The sequence below is a fragment of the Halichondria panicea genome, chromosome 1 (assembly GCF_963675165.1).
Source record: "Halichondria panicea chromosome 1, odHalPani1.1, whole genome shotgun sequence".
Classification (NCBI taxonomy): Eukaryota; Metazoa; Porifera; class Demospongiae; order Suberitida; family Halichondriidae; genus Halichondria; species Halichondria panicea.
The window spans coordinates 1,945,286-1,959,780 of NC_087377.1; the positions used below are offsets into that span (position 1 = coordinate 1,945,286).

Consider the following 14,495-nt stretch of genomic DNA (forward strand, 5'->3'; position numbering starts at 1 on the left):
CTTAGACTTTTATCACACAATAGTTTAATGGTTTAGGTATCCTGACCATCCCTTTATGGGTCTTACATATGCTCACAGTGTCTATAATTCATGATTTACCGGTTTTTAGGTACACTTTTGGTTAGAGTAGTATCTTCTGAAAATGTTATAGCTTAGCTTTAAAAGTTCTCTGGTGAGTTTACAAATAAATAGGCTACATTTTGATACCAAGAACATCCTCTATGCTTATTCCATTGTTGAGATATCACTGAAAAACTACATATTCTACTATTTTCTACTGTTTTGATGACATCACAAGCTGCTAACCACAAATCGATGACACTCAAATTAACCACGTAAGTGGGCGTACAATAACTGTACGCCCACTTTTAATTACGTTTGTGGTTGAAGCATCATTGGTTTGTGGTTTGCAGCTGCTGATGTCATCAAAACAGTAGAAAATAGTATATTATGTAGCTTTTCAGTGTTATCTCAGCAATGGAATAAGCATATAGGATGTTATTGGTATCAAAATGTAGCCCATTTATCTGTAAACTTACTACAGAAATTTGAAAGCTAAGCTATTAATTTTTCAAAAGTTATTACTCTAACCAAAAGTGTACCTGAAAACCAGTAAATCATGAATTATTAACACTGTGAACATTTGTAACACTCATAAAGGGATGGCCAGGATACTTAAACCATTGAACAATTATGTGATGAAGTCTAGGACCTTAGCTGTACAAGATTACTGTTTTATTACTCTAACCGATTACCCACTATAACAATTTGCTGTTGTTCTATTAATCACCACAAACCCACCACCTTATGTTTCCATGGAAACATTTTTGGATATGTTGTAGTTCAGTCATTCATCTACACAGGGTATCAACACCATTTCTTAGAAATGCTCCAATCAAAAGATATTTACATTTAAGTTCAACTACTCACACATTTGTGGTAATCTACTCTCTAGACTAAATGAACTGTACACCCTTGCAGCTGGAAGGCCTGAGAGAAAAAAAGGATAGTCACTTATACTTAATAATTATTATAATTATTATGTTCCTCACTTGTCTAATTGTGTGTTTGCTTCCAACATGCTGCACTGTTCAGTCCATCACCATAATTATAGTGCTCACATGCAAGCCTGCAGCAGTCAGTGACACTCTCGCTGCACGGTTCGTGTAGAGTTGAACGATTGAAGACATCAGCTGCAAAACCTAGTACATATATATAGTGAGCTAGTGTAGTCAGTGCATTTATTGTACATAGTATTAGGACAGAATTAGGCCTCCAATAAATTGATTTGAGCGTACTAATTGTCCTTCCAAAACCACAATAATTGTTAGGAAAATATTGGCTATAATATTAATAGTTTAGCTCACATGTCTATTTGAGAGCTTGCTTCCAACAAGCTGCACCGTTCAGCCCCCATCATTCGATCACTGTGCTCGATCTCGCTGCATGGCATGTTCAGAAAATCATTCCGAAAAGCACTCGGCTAGAAGGTCACAAGACAGTTTTAAAACCAAGTTGTCACTTAGAGTTGAAATGTGAAGACATCTGCAGAACAACAATAACATTGTTAGCATGCATGGTTGCTAAATACACTGTATAGTCTATACAATTTAATTATACTGAATACAGTGGAACCTCCATAAAACGGACACCATTGGGGACCAGCCTTTTGGCCGTTATAGAGAGGTGGTCTTCCTTGGGAGGTTTCGATTTCCAGCTATGTATTTTCTACGAGTCATTTCTTGCTGCAAATGAATCTTGGGGCTTTGCTAACTGCTTCTTTAGCTCATACAAGCTTTGAAAAGGCTGTAGAGACAAGCTACAGCCAGGTTTTCACGATTGTGCAAAATAATGCTATCTCAGCAATAATTTTCTGCTAATTCTGGGTGTGGCTGTCCGTTCTGGGAGGTTATTTTCCATTGCTAAAGCTAGTTGGGGACTAGAAAGCTGCTCGTTGTACGGAGTAGAGAGGTGGTCGCTTTTGAGAGGTTGCTTTACATTGAAGTCATTGTAGTTTCAATCCGGACCTGAGCTCTTGGCCGTTATATAGCGTGTGGTTGCTATTCGGAGGTGGTCGTTAATGGAGGTTCCACTGTATAAATGTTTCCTCACTATAATTTATAGTGTAGTGCCTCCATGATTATGCAGCCAGTCAGTGACATCAATCTCACTCGCTGGTTTGTGTTGTCACTAAGAGGTGAGACATCTGCAAAACAGCAAAACAGGCAATAATTGTTAGCTGGTTGCAGAATACAGACTGCAGAATTATTAATGCACAGAATAATATTATTGTGACAATGACCTAACAGCAAAACTCATGCTTGCGCTTACTAGTTATACATATACACAACTATAGGCTTTTATATTATACACAGCAATCCACTTACCAGTTGCTTGGGTGGTTGGAAAGACACCATTTTCCTAGACTGGTGAGTTTCTTTGTCCCCACGAGGAGGAGGTTGTGCAATCAGATCTACGCATGTGCAGAAATAGTGAGCCCCACCCCCCTTCTTGTTTTTGCACACATGCATGGACTGTTTCCCATGTTTAATAATAGCTATGGCAGCTAGCTGAGGGCCTCAAGGATCCCACTTATGTACAAGCCAACTCCTGGAAGGAGGAGTAGGTATAATGTTTGCATTCCAAAGTTTATGTTCATTTTATATTCTGGTTCTCAATAACATTGCTGCTGAATTATTAGCATGAGAAAGTGCATGTGATACACAACTGTTACAAGACTAATAGTTGATGGTTTCAAATGTTCAGAGCAAAAGACTATGGGCTTCAGAGAACTGATGTCTCGTTCCCTCGTGACATCCCAGCAGTTCGCTATCTGCGATTTCTCTTTAGTTCACTTGAGAGAGAGAGAGAGAGGTTACCATGCAGACAATGTAGGAGGAGGGTGTAATGTGTATAGTCAATAATAAATCTAATCATTTTTCAGTTAATAAAGGTATTGACTAAATATTGACCAGGTGCATGTTTCCTTTACCTTGTGAGGGACGGTATCCCAACACTTTGAAGTCGAATGTTCGTAGTACAACCTCAAATTTAGCTATGAAAAGTACATGCACCCATTTATAATAATTATAATTATAGCCCACGCTATGGACAATTTGGGCTTGAAATAAATCACGGATCTAAAAACACTATTATTGGACGTTCCAAACACATTTAATTAGGCAGACTAGAGCAATATACTGTGTTTGGTCCTGCTTGGTCTAAATACAGTTACCATAAGACCTCAATTTAAAGTGACACTTTTAAGACCTCTGCCAGCTAGAGCTAGGTTGCTTTTTTTTGGAGGTGAAAAATTATTCGCATCTAATTGGAGGTAGGTACACCTACTGTGGTTCTTTTGTGTTAAGGGGGGTTCCATTAATTATCCATAAGATAGACAGATTATCTGGGTCCACTCAATAAGACCTGACACTACTCACCCTAGCATTGTCCAGCTCCCTCTGCAGACTAGCCACCATATCCACCACCATTAATACTGGACTGCAATGCATGGTCCTTCAGCTCTCATGCCTGCAGACACTCTAGCTCTCTCTCTGATCATGAGGCCATGTGGTCAGGGGCGTAGCTACCATTGTTTCCTGGTTGCCCAGAAACCCCCCCAGGAGCTGCTGAGAAAATTGGGCAGGGCTCCCCTATAATTGAAATCATGCAGCCCTGCCCATCTTTTCATGCACGTGGCTGCAAATCAATCATCAGAGCTAGAGATGGCACCATGAAGCGTTTCACTTTGGCTTTGTCTCAGCTAGTCTCAGCTAGCTAGCTACCTCAAATAAAGAAGACCAAGACTTAAGTTCTAGCATCAATCCCGGTATTCTCAGACTCAGCTCTAAGCACAACTTTATTCAGGAAGTATAAGTTTAGAACAATCTCAGCCACATGAAACTTCTCAGGTAAATGACATTTAATTGTGCTCAGCTAGACTAGCAATACACAATTAATTAACACCTGCCTTTTAGTATGTCTATAGCTAGCTAGCTAGCTAGCTTCTCACAAACACATGTAAAAAAGTGAGCAGTAGGTGTGCCCCAATCAAGAGGGTGTGGCACCGGAAGTGGGCGTGGTCTAAAATTTCGCGGCGCTACCTAAGGAAACCCCTGTCTCAAAAGTCTGGCTACGCCCCTGGTGGTTAACAAGAAGCTGCAACTGAAATGATCCCGTACTCAACAAGAATGGTAAAGGGTCACTAAACTAGAAAACTGGAAATGATAAAAAAGTTATAAATAGAAGGTGATGGTATATACATGTATGCACACACACACAGAACACAGAGCATTATAATAGTCAGTACTTATAGTCAACACAGAGTTAGTTCTTTACTTGAAATTCTTGCATGCTTCTTTACTTGACATCTTTATTTGTCCCTTTCCAGTATCTGTATGAAAGTGAGCACAGCACAATCAACCAGAGTCTTATAAGCTATAAGCAACATGACATAAGATTAGACTACAATCAGATTACAAACACACGTACCTTGTCAGGTTCTCATGATCAATTGGTGGCACTATGAGCAACTGCAGTTGCTGTCCTCACATACTTGTCTTCAATTTCCTCGGCTACATCGTTACGCTCAACAGTAGGCCTCCTTAGACATTCACATATGTAAGGCCATGTCATCGGATGTTCTGGATCAGTGACTTCAAGACGCTTGACCACCATTTCTGTTAGGCGGCGTTTATTACTAGCGTGTTGGTCTTCAATGTCTTTCAAGTCAGTAATATTCATTCCGAGAGCCAATCCTAAATCAAACCAATCTTTGCTTGCATTTTTGAGACTATCGCGAATTATTTGGATATCAGCTCCAGTCAGAAACAGTTTTGGAATTTCGACTGTTTGGTCAGTTTTGCTAGGATGGTCCTCTGCTGACAATCCTCCTGTACACACATGTGAACATAATATTATTCGTTATTTTTAGGGAAAGTGACCAGCTTTATAGACAATGATATAAGATTACAAACATGTATAATTATGTAAGCCTTTTTTCTAATTCACTTAAATAGAAAAGGTACGCTTGTAACAAAGGATGATGACATCAGTCTCAAAGAATAAAGTTTAGGGCAGGCCTTAATATTTATTATGGGATCAAGCAAAGTTTAAAGTGCGCTAATGACATGCGTACACAAGACATTTGATAAATATGTGTGGTTGGGGTAACAATGTAATGAATGGTAGGAATGAAGACAATGGATTAGCAATACTGTAATAATGAAACTATGATCTGAGAGAAGTTTAATGGAATTATGGCCAACACAGATACTATTATAGTTACTTGGGGTTAGATTGTTAGACAGTAGACGTATAATGTTGATCTAATTCACAATACAAACCAATGCACAGTATCTGCTACCTGACTGAGTGGTTGTGTGTGGAGTGGCTAGTGGAGTCACTGCATTACCTGTGAGGAGGATTTGACAATATAACAGTCATGCACTAGAGTACCACTTCATTACACAGTGTTACGATCAAGCTACTCTTAGACCTAGGAGCTAAGAATCCAAGGTGCCATAATAAAAGCTTCACACTATATTATACATTTAATTTTTTGGGGCAGAGAACAAGCTGAAAATGACTTTCCAAAAAAAAAGCTCACACTAAAATGTATGGTAAATGGAATTGGGCAGTTGTAAGAGTTCTGTTGTCATTGTGGGGCAGAGGAAGTAAACACTGTGTACACTGGTTACGGACAACAAAGAAAGTAGTTACTTGAGGTTAGACAACTATTACCTGTGAAGATGACTAACAATAACAATCATGAGACATTCTTACATAATGCAACGACTGCTGCATAGCTTCAATCTATAGATTGACCACTTGTACATACATTTATGTATAGTGTCACTATAATAAAGCTTCACACTGCAATGTAAGTGGGTTTGCATGCATGCTCTTACCGATACTGTTTCTCAGGCAGTGGTACACGGTGAAGAAAGGCTTCTGGTTCTTGGAGATCTCACAACTGATAAAGCCCTTGAAGTGACCATTTGACGAGGCTTTGAATTCCAATTCATTTCCAGTCCCGCAAATTTTCGGACATCTCTTCCTCCACTTGAAAGTGAGGCTTGGATCTAGGTCCTCAGCAAATGGCAGAGCAAGGAGAGTAACATCATGTCCCAGGCTGACTTCCTGCACACACATAAAAAACAATAAATCAATAAGAAGAAAACTATCTGAAATGCAGGTACAAATAATCATTAGAAATCCTTCACTAACCTTTGCAAACCAACATTCTTGGTGAGGGCTGAGAGAAACTTTGTGTGTGCAGTTAAAGCAGGGATCAACTCCTGTTGTGAGGAGGCAAAGCTTGGAACTATCTTCATGTTTGCCACAATAGCAGTCGAAGGCAATAATCGGAGTGAGTAGTGGACTAATATCCTTCATCACCAACAGGAGGGTTGAGAGGACGTAGGAACAGAGCTCGTGCATCGTATGGTCCTTGTATTTTCGAATAATTCGTATTTCGTAGCTATCAACGTGAGAAATAAGGGTAACAAAATGCTTGGCAGATTCATCAATGTGAAAGGAGACAAGGTTTCTCTTTACTGGAGAATCAGTGGCAAGTTTCCAAGTCATGCCCAGAATGCCTTTGCCTTTACTCCCCCTTGAGACCAAATCACTGATCATGGCACAGAATATTCCAGTGGGAACGTATTGGGGGTCAAATGTGATCTTGATTGGAGAGGGTGTATCAATGCCAGTGGGGGGTGGTTTCGTTAGTTCCTCGGGAGATGCACACTTGAGAATAGCAGGGATGAAATACGTCGTTTCGATTTTTTCTGTGGTATGGGCTTCCTTCACCACTGCTGTGATTTTGGCCAAAAGATGGGAATGCTCGAGCAGTATGAGCAGCTTCTCAACAGGAATCAACTGGTCTTTCTTCACACCCTGGTTTTCTTCCGAATGGCATCGAGTGATTGTTTTCAGTGAGAATTGCCCCTTTAGTATCCAATTCTTTCTCTCAGCTTCCTTGAAGTGAATACTGCTCTCTTTAGAATGGAGCTCCAGCAGCGGATTGACAACGAGAACACTGAGGCTGTTGAATACCACTTGGGGGTTGCAAATGACAAAGTTCCCAAACCATTTGTCCTTGATCTCTGGATGATAGATTAAAGCTCCAACGTACCGATCCAGGTACCAAACGGTGAATCGAACCTCCTCCTCTCTCATCTTTAACCCCTCGGTACCGATACGAATACATTCTTCCATAGACACAATGTCATACTCTTTTCTCAGTACAACTCCAAACAAAAGCTGTTGTGGGCGAATGCGAAGCTTGGCATCTTTGAAATAGCTACTGAATAAGCCATGAAGATGTTCACGAAGAGGTTCCATATCAGAATCAGTGCCTTCGTAGTTGTCCACTGCTATGAACTTCTTGTCCTTTGGGTTAGAAAGTAAATCCTCAAACTTGCTGGTAATCGTGCTCACAGCTTCGTTTTTCTCCGTCAACTTTTGCTCTAACCGGTCTTGGACACATTTATTGAAAGGGTCTGAGTTGAGGTTTTGGCTGATTGTTTGCTCAATGGCAGCCGTGTCTTCTGCACTGACGTTAGCTTGCTTATCACTCTTCTTTTGAGTCAAAATATCCCGAATTGCTTTCTTTTGTTCGTGTTCTTCTAGGCTCTTGCTGGCAGTGGTACTATCGCTCTTGCAGACAGCTTTTGTGGAGGCACTATATTTCTCGTACAGAAGATCGACTTTGATTTGCATTGCCAGTTCATCCTTGAAAGTACCTATGAGGGTAGCAACAGGCTTAGTAGAGCCTAGGTTGCCCAGTTTACTACACTGCTCTCTGTCAATATCCGAGTCAATCTTAGTATGATGGTTGATACCTGAGAGGATTTGAGAGAGTGTTTCTCTGTTTGTGTAAGTTGAATCGTACGGTGTGATCTTGTCCTTTCCTCGTTCGTAGGAGACTTGACACATGTCATCGAGGTCTTTGTCCAGTCGAAAGAATACCAGAAAAATCCCTGCGCCTTTGCTTAGAAAAGGAAACATCTCCACAAATCCAGGCTGCCCACCTATATCGACCAGATTGAGTAGGACTTTGTTCAGCAGCTCTTTAGTGTACTCTCCTGAACCCACAATACTCCGAAGTCTCGACACAACCTTTTCAACATCTACAGTGGTCACTTTCCCGACCTTTTTCGGTGGTTCTGGTGTTTGCCCAGGTGTTGGTGATACCGTTTCTTTGGGTGCAGTAGCAGCTTCATCGATCTTGAGTTGAGTTTGCTTCTTTGGGTCAGTGGTTTCTTTTGTGGGCTGTTCCTTAGGTGGACTGACAGTGCTGTCTTCAATAGGTTCACAGGACATAAGGTAAGAGAAGATAAATTGTGTTTCTTCCTCTAGGCTTGAAGATGCTTTGAATTCAAGCTTTGTTCCAGATTTGTCAACAAAGGCCAATACTTGTTCACACTCGGCTAGTAATGTACTGCAGCGTTTCCTTTGATCTTCGGGCAGCAAAGACAGGTTAGTAATGGATCCAACAAGCCGCTGTCGAGTGGTCGTTTTTCCAAGACCCGAGGGACCAATGAAGTGCGTCTTGAGATAATGTAGCTCTATAGTGCCACTTGTGTCGGCCATCAGCTCATCCAGTTTTTTCAAGTAGGTTCGGTTTTGAATATTGACTGTAAAAGAGCAAACAATCGGTCATACGTAATAATATTATTTATTAAAGCAAAGTACTTAATTTCAGTAAATTGAGGTATATAAATTGTAACATTAGATCAACGACATGCACTAACTACAATTGTGTTCAATGGTTCGGGAGCTGAATTTAGTAGTTCCAATTTTATGATTTTCTGAACAAGACATCTCCACTGGCAAGTTTATGGTGAATGGTTGTCTATTTGGTGATACGTATAATTATATAGTAGCCATCATAAGTTTCCGTTTCGTTTTTAAAGCTGGCATAACAACACAACAGCAACGCAAGGCAACTTATTACAAATTTATACGACGTTAGAGCATAATTATACATTGTTAATGTAGCGTATGATACTATAAACGAGGCTATTTATTAAACCTACCCAGTTGCTATGATACAGACCCCAAGTGGGGAATATGATACTTTGTTGCATTTTGAGTGGGCAGATCAAAGGAAACACTGTGCCAAAATCTGCCATATGGCACAGGTCAAGCCTTGAACTGTGCCACTATCAGTATCTAGATACTGGCATAGTATGGCTGAAGTTACCTAAAGCCCACCATATGGCACAGGTCAAGCCACAGGTCAAGCCTTGAACTGTGCCACTATCTAGATACTGGCATAGTATGGCTGAAGTTACCTAAAGCCCACCATATGGCACAGGTCAAGCCACAGGTCAAGCCTTGAACTGTGCCACTATCTAGATACTGGCATAGTATGGCTGAAGTTACCTATAGCCCACCCTCCACCCAGTAACCTGAAACCGTCCCTTTTATAGTATAACACTGTTAAACAGATTCAGTGGTAGGCAGAAAACATTTTTCATGCGTCTGGAGCATTCCACAGCCACCACAAGTAGTTGAAACTAGTTGTCCTATAAAAGGAGTGATGTGTACATGGAAAGGAATGCACAAGGAATGCAACAAATCAGTTGTTACACAGCTCACTCATGCGCACATGGGATATATTGGCTCAGTAGTGCCTTTGCCCTTGAGGCCTGCGGCCCTAGGGACTAAGTCACTATTCTACTCTATCTATGTATGAAATCTTGAATCTTGGAGAATTCTGACAAGTCATCTGTTTAGGTAATGTTAAATTCGTACGGAATGACCCACAGGGAATGTCCCTTTAATCATTAGCGAGGTTTTACAATAAATCACTTAAACGTTGCAATCTGATGAATTGCACAATTTCAGCAGTTGGAACGAACTATAACATAGACATACACTGCCCTAGCTCAGTGTATTTACTGCATGTTCGTAGGTGCATATCAATGCTTGCATGCTTCCTTGTTGAGGTTGCTGAGGAAGATATTCCATGTGTCGTACTTGAACTCTTCATCACTTGTAGCGATACTCTGATTTAACCACACCCTTTATATAATAATATATGTTATCATAAAAAATTAATGTAGACACTATAGCTACTTGTTGTCTGGAATCTCCTCGCCCGGCTTTAGAGACATCTCAATTTAGGTTGCTAGGCAACCAAAACACATTCAATATGAAACCTTAATGAATAAATTATAATTAGCGTGCAGTGAAAATTAATCTGACGGCAAAAATTAATTAAATTATGGTTAATAAGCTAAAAAACAGTCTGTACTCCATGCAGTCATCGACTATGGTGAATCAGAGGGTCATGTATGGTAACATGACTATAGTGTATAGCTGACAACCCATGCAGGGTGTATGCACACACACACTACCATATACACATCGCTGTGCATGCGTGCCGAGGCATAATCATTCCATGCATGCACGGGCGCAGAGTAAAACCTTTCAATCACAGGATCATGATAAAATGAGTATTATTATAATGTGCAGTATAGCAGCCAATATAAAGTACCTGTTCCGTTTACGTAGTACGTCCGTAGTACGCTGGTAATAAACGCTAAAAAAATATACGCTCAAGATACACTGTAATTTATACACTGTTACGTTTTTTTTATAATTCAACTGTTGTTACATTATTCACATTCGGCTATACCCATGCAGCTCTGCACGCAGCTAGCTATTGTGAACTTTTGCAGCAGTTACCTATTGGATGATTATTACAGCTAGCTATAGCTCTGACCTTGTAGAACAGAGATAGGACTCATAATTATAGAGACTGCAGACATCCTGTTTAATGTGAAAGTTGAAAAACTTTGGTGCGTTTTATGTCTTTGTTGTAGATGCTTACAGCTAGATATAGCATAGCTAAGTAACTAGTCAGCTATGACACACGAGATGACTAGGATTGTCTCTTAAAAATTTTGGTGCGTTTTATGTCTTTGTTGTAGATGCTTACAGCTAGACATAGCATAGCTAAGTAACTAGTCAGCTATGACACGCGAGATGACTAGGATTGTCTCTTGGTTTATTTTCTAACACTTTTCTGCGAAAAGTATTTGCTTGCAACGTGCAACGGTACGTTTATAATACGGTGTGAAAACGAAAACGTTATAAACGTGTATGTACTACGAACCTACTACAGACTTACTATACGTAAACGGAACGGGTACTTTTATATTGACCACTATTGTATGTGTATAAAGAGAAGAGGGCATGCAACTCACTAAAAGTGTGAGGCTGTATCAATTTACACATGAACGGCAGGTCTAAAAATAGCGACAGTATGAATTATTTTGGCTGAGTCTGAGCAGCACGCCCACTTCTCTTAATAATTAAGGAATTATTACTCACTTGGGTTAGGGCCTTCCTTTGAAGTGGAAATATGTTTGGAACCATTTGGAGTATCTGAGGGTGTAACAATAAAATGTCATATAAAACAGTATTAAAAATGATCTGAAAGGTCTTCGTTCTACAGTAGATGGGTAGGCACATGATCATTGTTGGGCTATAATAGAGTCTCCTACCAGTTGTTTCTGGTTGTTTATTGCCAGCACTGGGTGTCTGTTGACCAGAGAGAGGGTCAGAGGTCACTGGAGGAGAATGAGACAATTGTCTGACAGTCAGTACATAAAAACCAAGTCCAATGACTATAGGCTGTACACTGAAAAAGGTCAGAATCACTTGAGACATAATCTTATGCCAATAACAATGCTGATATAAAAAATCTCAACTGCTGTAGGAAAGGCAATGAATAACATTCGTCATTAAGACCGTAATTATTAGACTATTGCTCCTGCGTCCTCTGGGTGAGGATTAAAACATGTTTAGCTGACTCAGCATTAATAAACCTAACATGGTAGGGGAGTAGCATATTACTAATCACATAGGATATGTAACACCAAGAGTTCATTAGGAAGAGTACGCAACTCCACTTAAAACCATAGTAGGCGTTCCTTCAGTCCTACGTCGCAACCGCATGCTGTTGTATAAACTGTGAAATCAAATTTCAATGAATAACATAGTGATGATTATCACTAATGTTATTCATTTACAACTGCGGTAGGAAAGGCAATGAATAACAGCGTTACTAATTTTATTCATTGCCTTTCCTACTTGTTGCGGTTACAACAGCCAGTATCTGTGACTAGGAGTGGAGGAATGCTTTTTGTGCACAGTCTATTGGAGTTGCGTAATGAACTCTTGGTAACACTCAATGACATGGTTACTAGAGATTTATGGCAACGTATAATGTTTAGGCAAGTAAACCACTTTACCCTAGCTTGGCTATAGGAACATGTTAGACTAGTGCGTAATTGAATGCCAAATTAATGTTAGAGCAAATGTTACAGGGTGGGGGAAAGTGAACCAGGGGGATATCCCTAACATTATGGGGGGGGGGGGTAAATTGATCCACTTTCCTCCCCATGCACTGTATGCCCTAGCCTGGTATTACTCACTTGATGAGGTCTTGTCAACAATTGAATTAGAAAGAAGTTGTTCGGAACCATTTAGAGTATCTGAGTGTGACAGTAACAATTAATAATATGTCATCTAACACATAAAGTATATACAACTGCAATAGTAATTCAGAACCTCTCCAATCTACGTAACAGTATAGACACACACGCACGCACGCACGCACGCACGCACGCACGCACGCACGCACGCACGCACGCACGCACGCACGCACGCACGCACGCACGCACGCACGCACGCACGCACACACACACACACACACACACACACACACACACACACACACACACACACACACACACACACACACACACACACACACACACACACACACACACACACGTGGTCATGTGTAGCAGGTTTTTTAGCTGGATAGTAAACCTGAGGGAGTGTAGTGGCTTGCAGAAGCCACTAATCACTCCAGGGTTACTATCCAGCTAAGAAGCTGTACTACACATGGTCTATCTCATGGTCTATCTCCCTTAGAAAATGCATTTTTGTTGGTACTAGTTAGAGCCCTGCTAGCAGGTCACTAACCAGATAGTGACCTGCTAGCAGGTTTCTTAGTTGGCAGTGGCCACTTCAAAGCTTGAATATGCAAATTTTTTCTAAACAGTGCCAAAGTCTATTTGTTGAGGTTGACCTTCATAATGTTGTCATAACTCATAACTTTGTATACTTCTAAATTTACTAACCCTAAGCTTCATACATATACAATTGTATACCATTGGATTCCTTGTTAAAAGCGCTTCTTATCTGCATGCTGTAGGCTACAACCAGCTAAAAGTTAACCATGTAAAAGTTCCTGGCATACTTGTCAACCATAAATGAAGCCATAATTGATCACATAACTTCCGGGCAACGCAAATAGACTTTAGTGATGTATTATAGGCCAAGAAGTAGAATGGAATGTGCGTGGGAGTTGTCATTAATGAACTCCTGATTACCATATAGCGGGTAATTTTCGTAGGGTAAAAAATTTTTCAAATCAAGAAACGATGGTTTTCGTGAGTAAAAATTTCGTTTAGTCTCGTTTCCCGCCTGCATTTCTATGTTCCGGTAAGCCATGCCTACGTTGTGGAGGTCAGCTTGCCCACGAAAATAACGAATACATTACCCCACGAAAATTACCCGCTATACGGTATGACGTTTCACATTCCACGCCGGTATTATTAGGGGTCTACAAAACACGTAATTGTACCACAACCATTTGTCCTACAAAAACAACGAAGGTATCTATGAAACCGGCATGGCTTGCTCTATTGGTGTACCAAATTTAAGCTTCATACACCACTGTCTGTGGAAATTAGGTATGGGATTTCTAGTGACACATACCTGGTTCAGGAGTGGAGGGTTGATGAGATTTGAGATAATCAATAACTTCAGTGGACCTATACCGTACTGCCCAGTCAAGAGGAGTCTCGCCATTATCATTAGTCACATCTGGACAGGTAAGGGACAGAGATCTTGTAGTAGTACTGACATCATTGACCATTACCATGCATGCACAATCAGCACAATCAGATACTTATCGAGTACAGGATGCCTATTATTATATTAGTATCGTGTATGTATTGTATTACAGTTACCATAATTATAATTATGACTACATGATGATACATACAGGTACACTGATTAATTCACGGGTTGTTTACATTTCCAATCAGAGGATCTAATGAAACGGTACCCACTACAAAAATGACTCACCAACATCAACCTTGAGTACCTCCACAAGGTATTTTACAACTTGTATATGTCCTCTCCAACAAGCCCAGTATAGTGGTGTTTGGTCCTCCTTGTCCCTCGCATCTGTATGTGGTGATATAACCAGAAAAGTGATGACATGCACACACAATGCAACTCAACTAAAATGTATTATTGGTTTGTATAGTATTCAAAATGAAGTTAATTATGATAATAAATACATCATGCAGTATTTTAAGGTTCTCCGTGCTGGTCAGTAATTATCCCAGCTGGGTGAGATAATTATGTTATTAGTGTGCGTGTACACAGTATCAAGG

The 14,495-nt window shown here is 40.3% G+C and overlaps 1 protein-coding gene and 1 long non-coding RNA gene across 3 annotated transcripts in view; both read right to left on the reverse strand.

The window, feature by feature from the left end:
- LOC135352115 (uncharacterized) overlaps positions 1–14,495 on the reverse strand; it is a 70,713-nt gene that overhangs the window by 54,600 nt on the left and 1,618 nt on the right. Inside the window, exons 6-15 of one of the 2 annotated variants that reach the window (XM_064551297.1) lie at positions 14,182–14,283; positions 13,810–13,917; positions 12,456–12,515; positions 11,523–11,588; positions 11,350–11,403; positions 6,229–8,642; positions 5,910–6,141; positions 5,366–5,413; positions 4,492–4,892; positions 4,219–4,393 (exon numbers count right to left, since the gene is read on the reverse strand). In XM_064551297.1, coding sequence (XP_064407367.1) covers positions 4,510–4,892; positions 5,366–5,413; positions 5,910–6,141; positions 6,229–8,642; positions 11,350–11,403; positions 11,523–11,588; positions 12,456–12,515; positions 13,810–13,917; positions 14,182–14,283 — 3,467 coding nt within the window. In that variant the 3' untranslated portion in view covers positions 4,219–4,393; positions 4,492–4,509. Of the gene's footprint in view, positions 1–4,218; positions 4,394–4,491; positions 4,893–5,365; positions 5,414–5,909; positions 6,142–6,228; positions 8,643–11,349; positions 11,404–11,522; positions 11,589–12,455; positions 12,516–13,809; positions 13,918–14,181; positions 14,284–14,495 lie in introns of those variants that run through there. The other variant, XM_064551291.1, reaches the window with a different exon arrangement.
- LOC135333661 (uncharacterized) lies at positions 465–4,021 on the reverse strand. The gene is made up of 5 exons (XR_010394015.1): positions 2,388–4,021; positions 2,113–2,206; positions 1,368–1,545; positions 1,053–1,202; positions 465–990 (listed from the first exon to the last, which is right to left on the reverse strand). It is a non-coding gene; the product is annotated as an uncharacterized LOC135333661 (long non-coding RNA).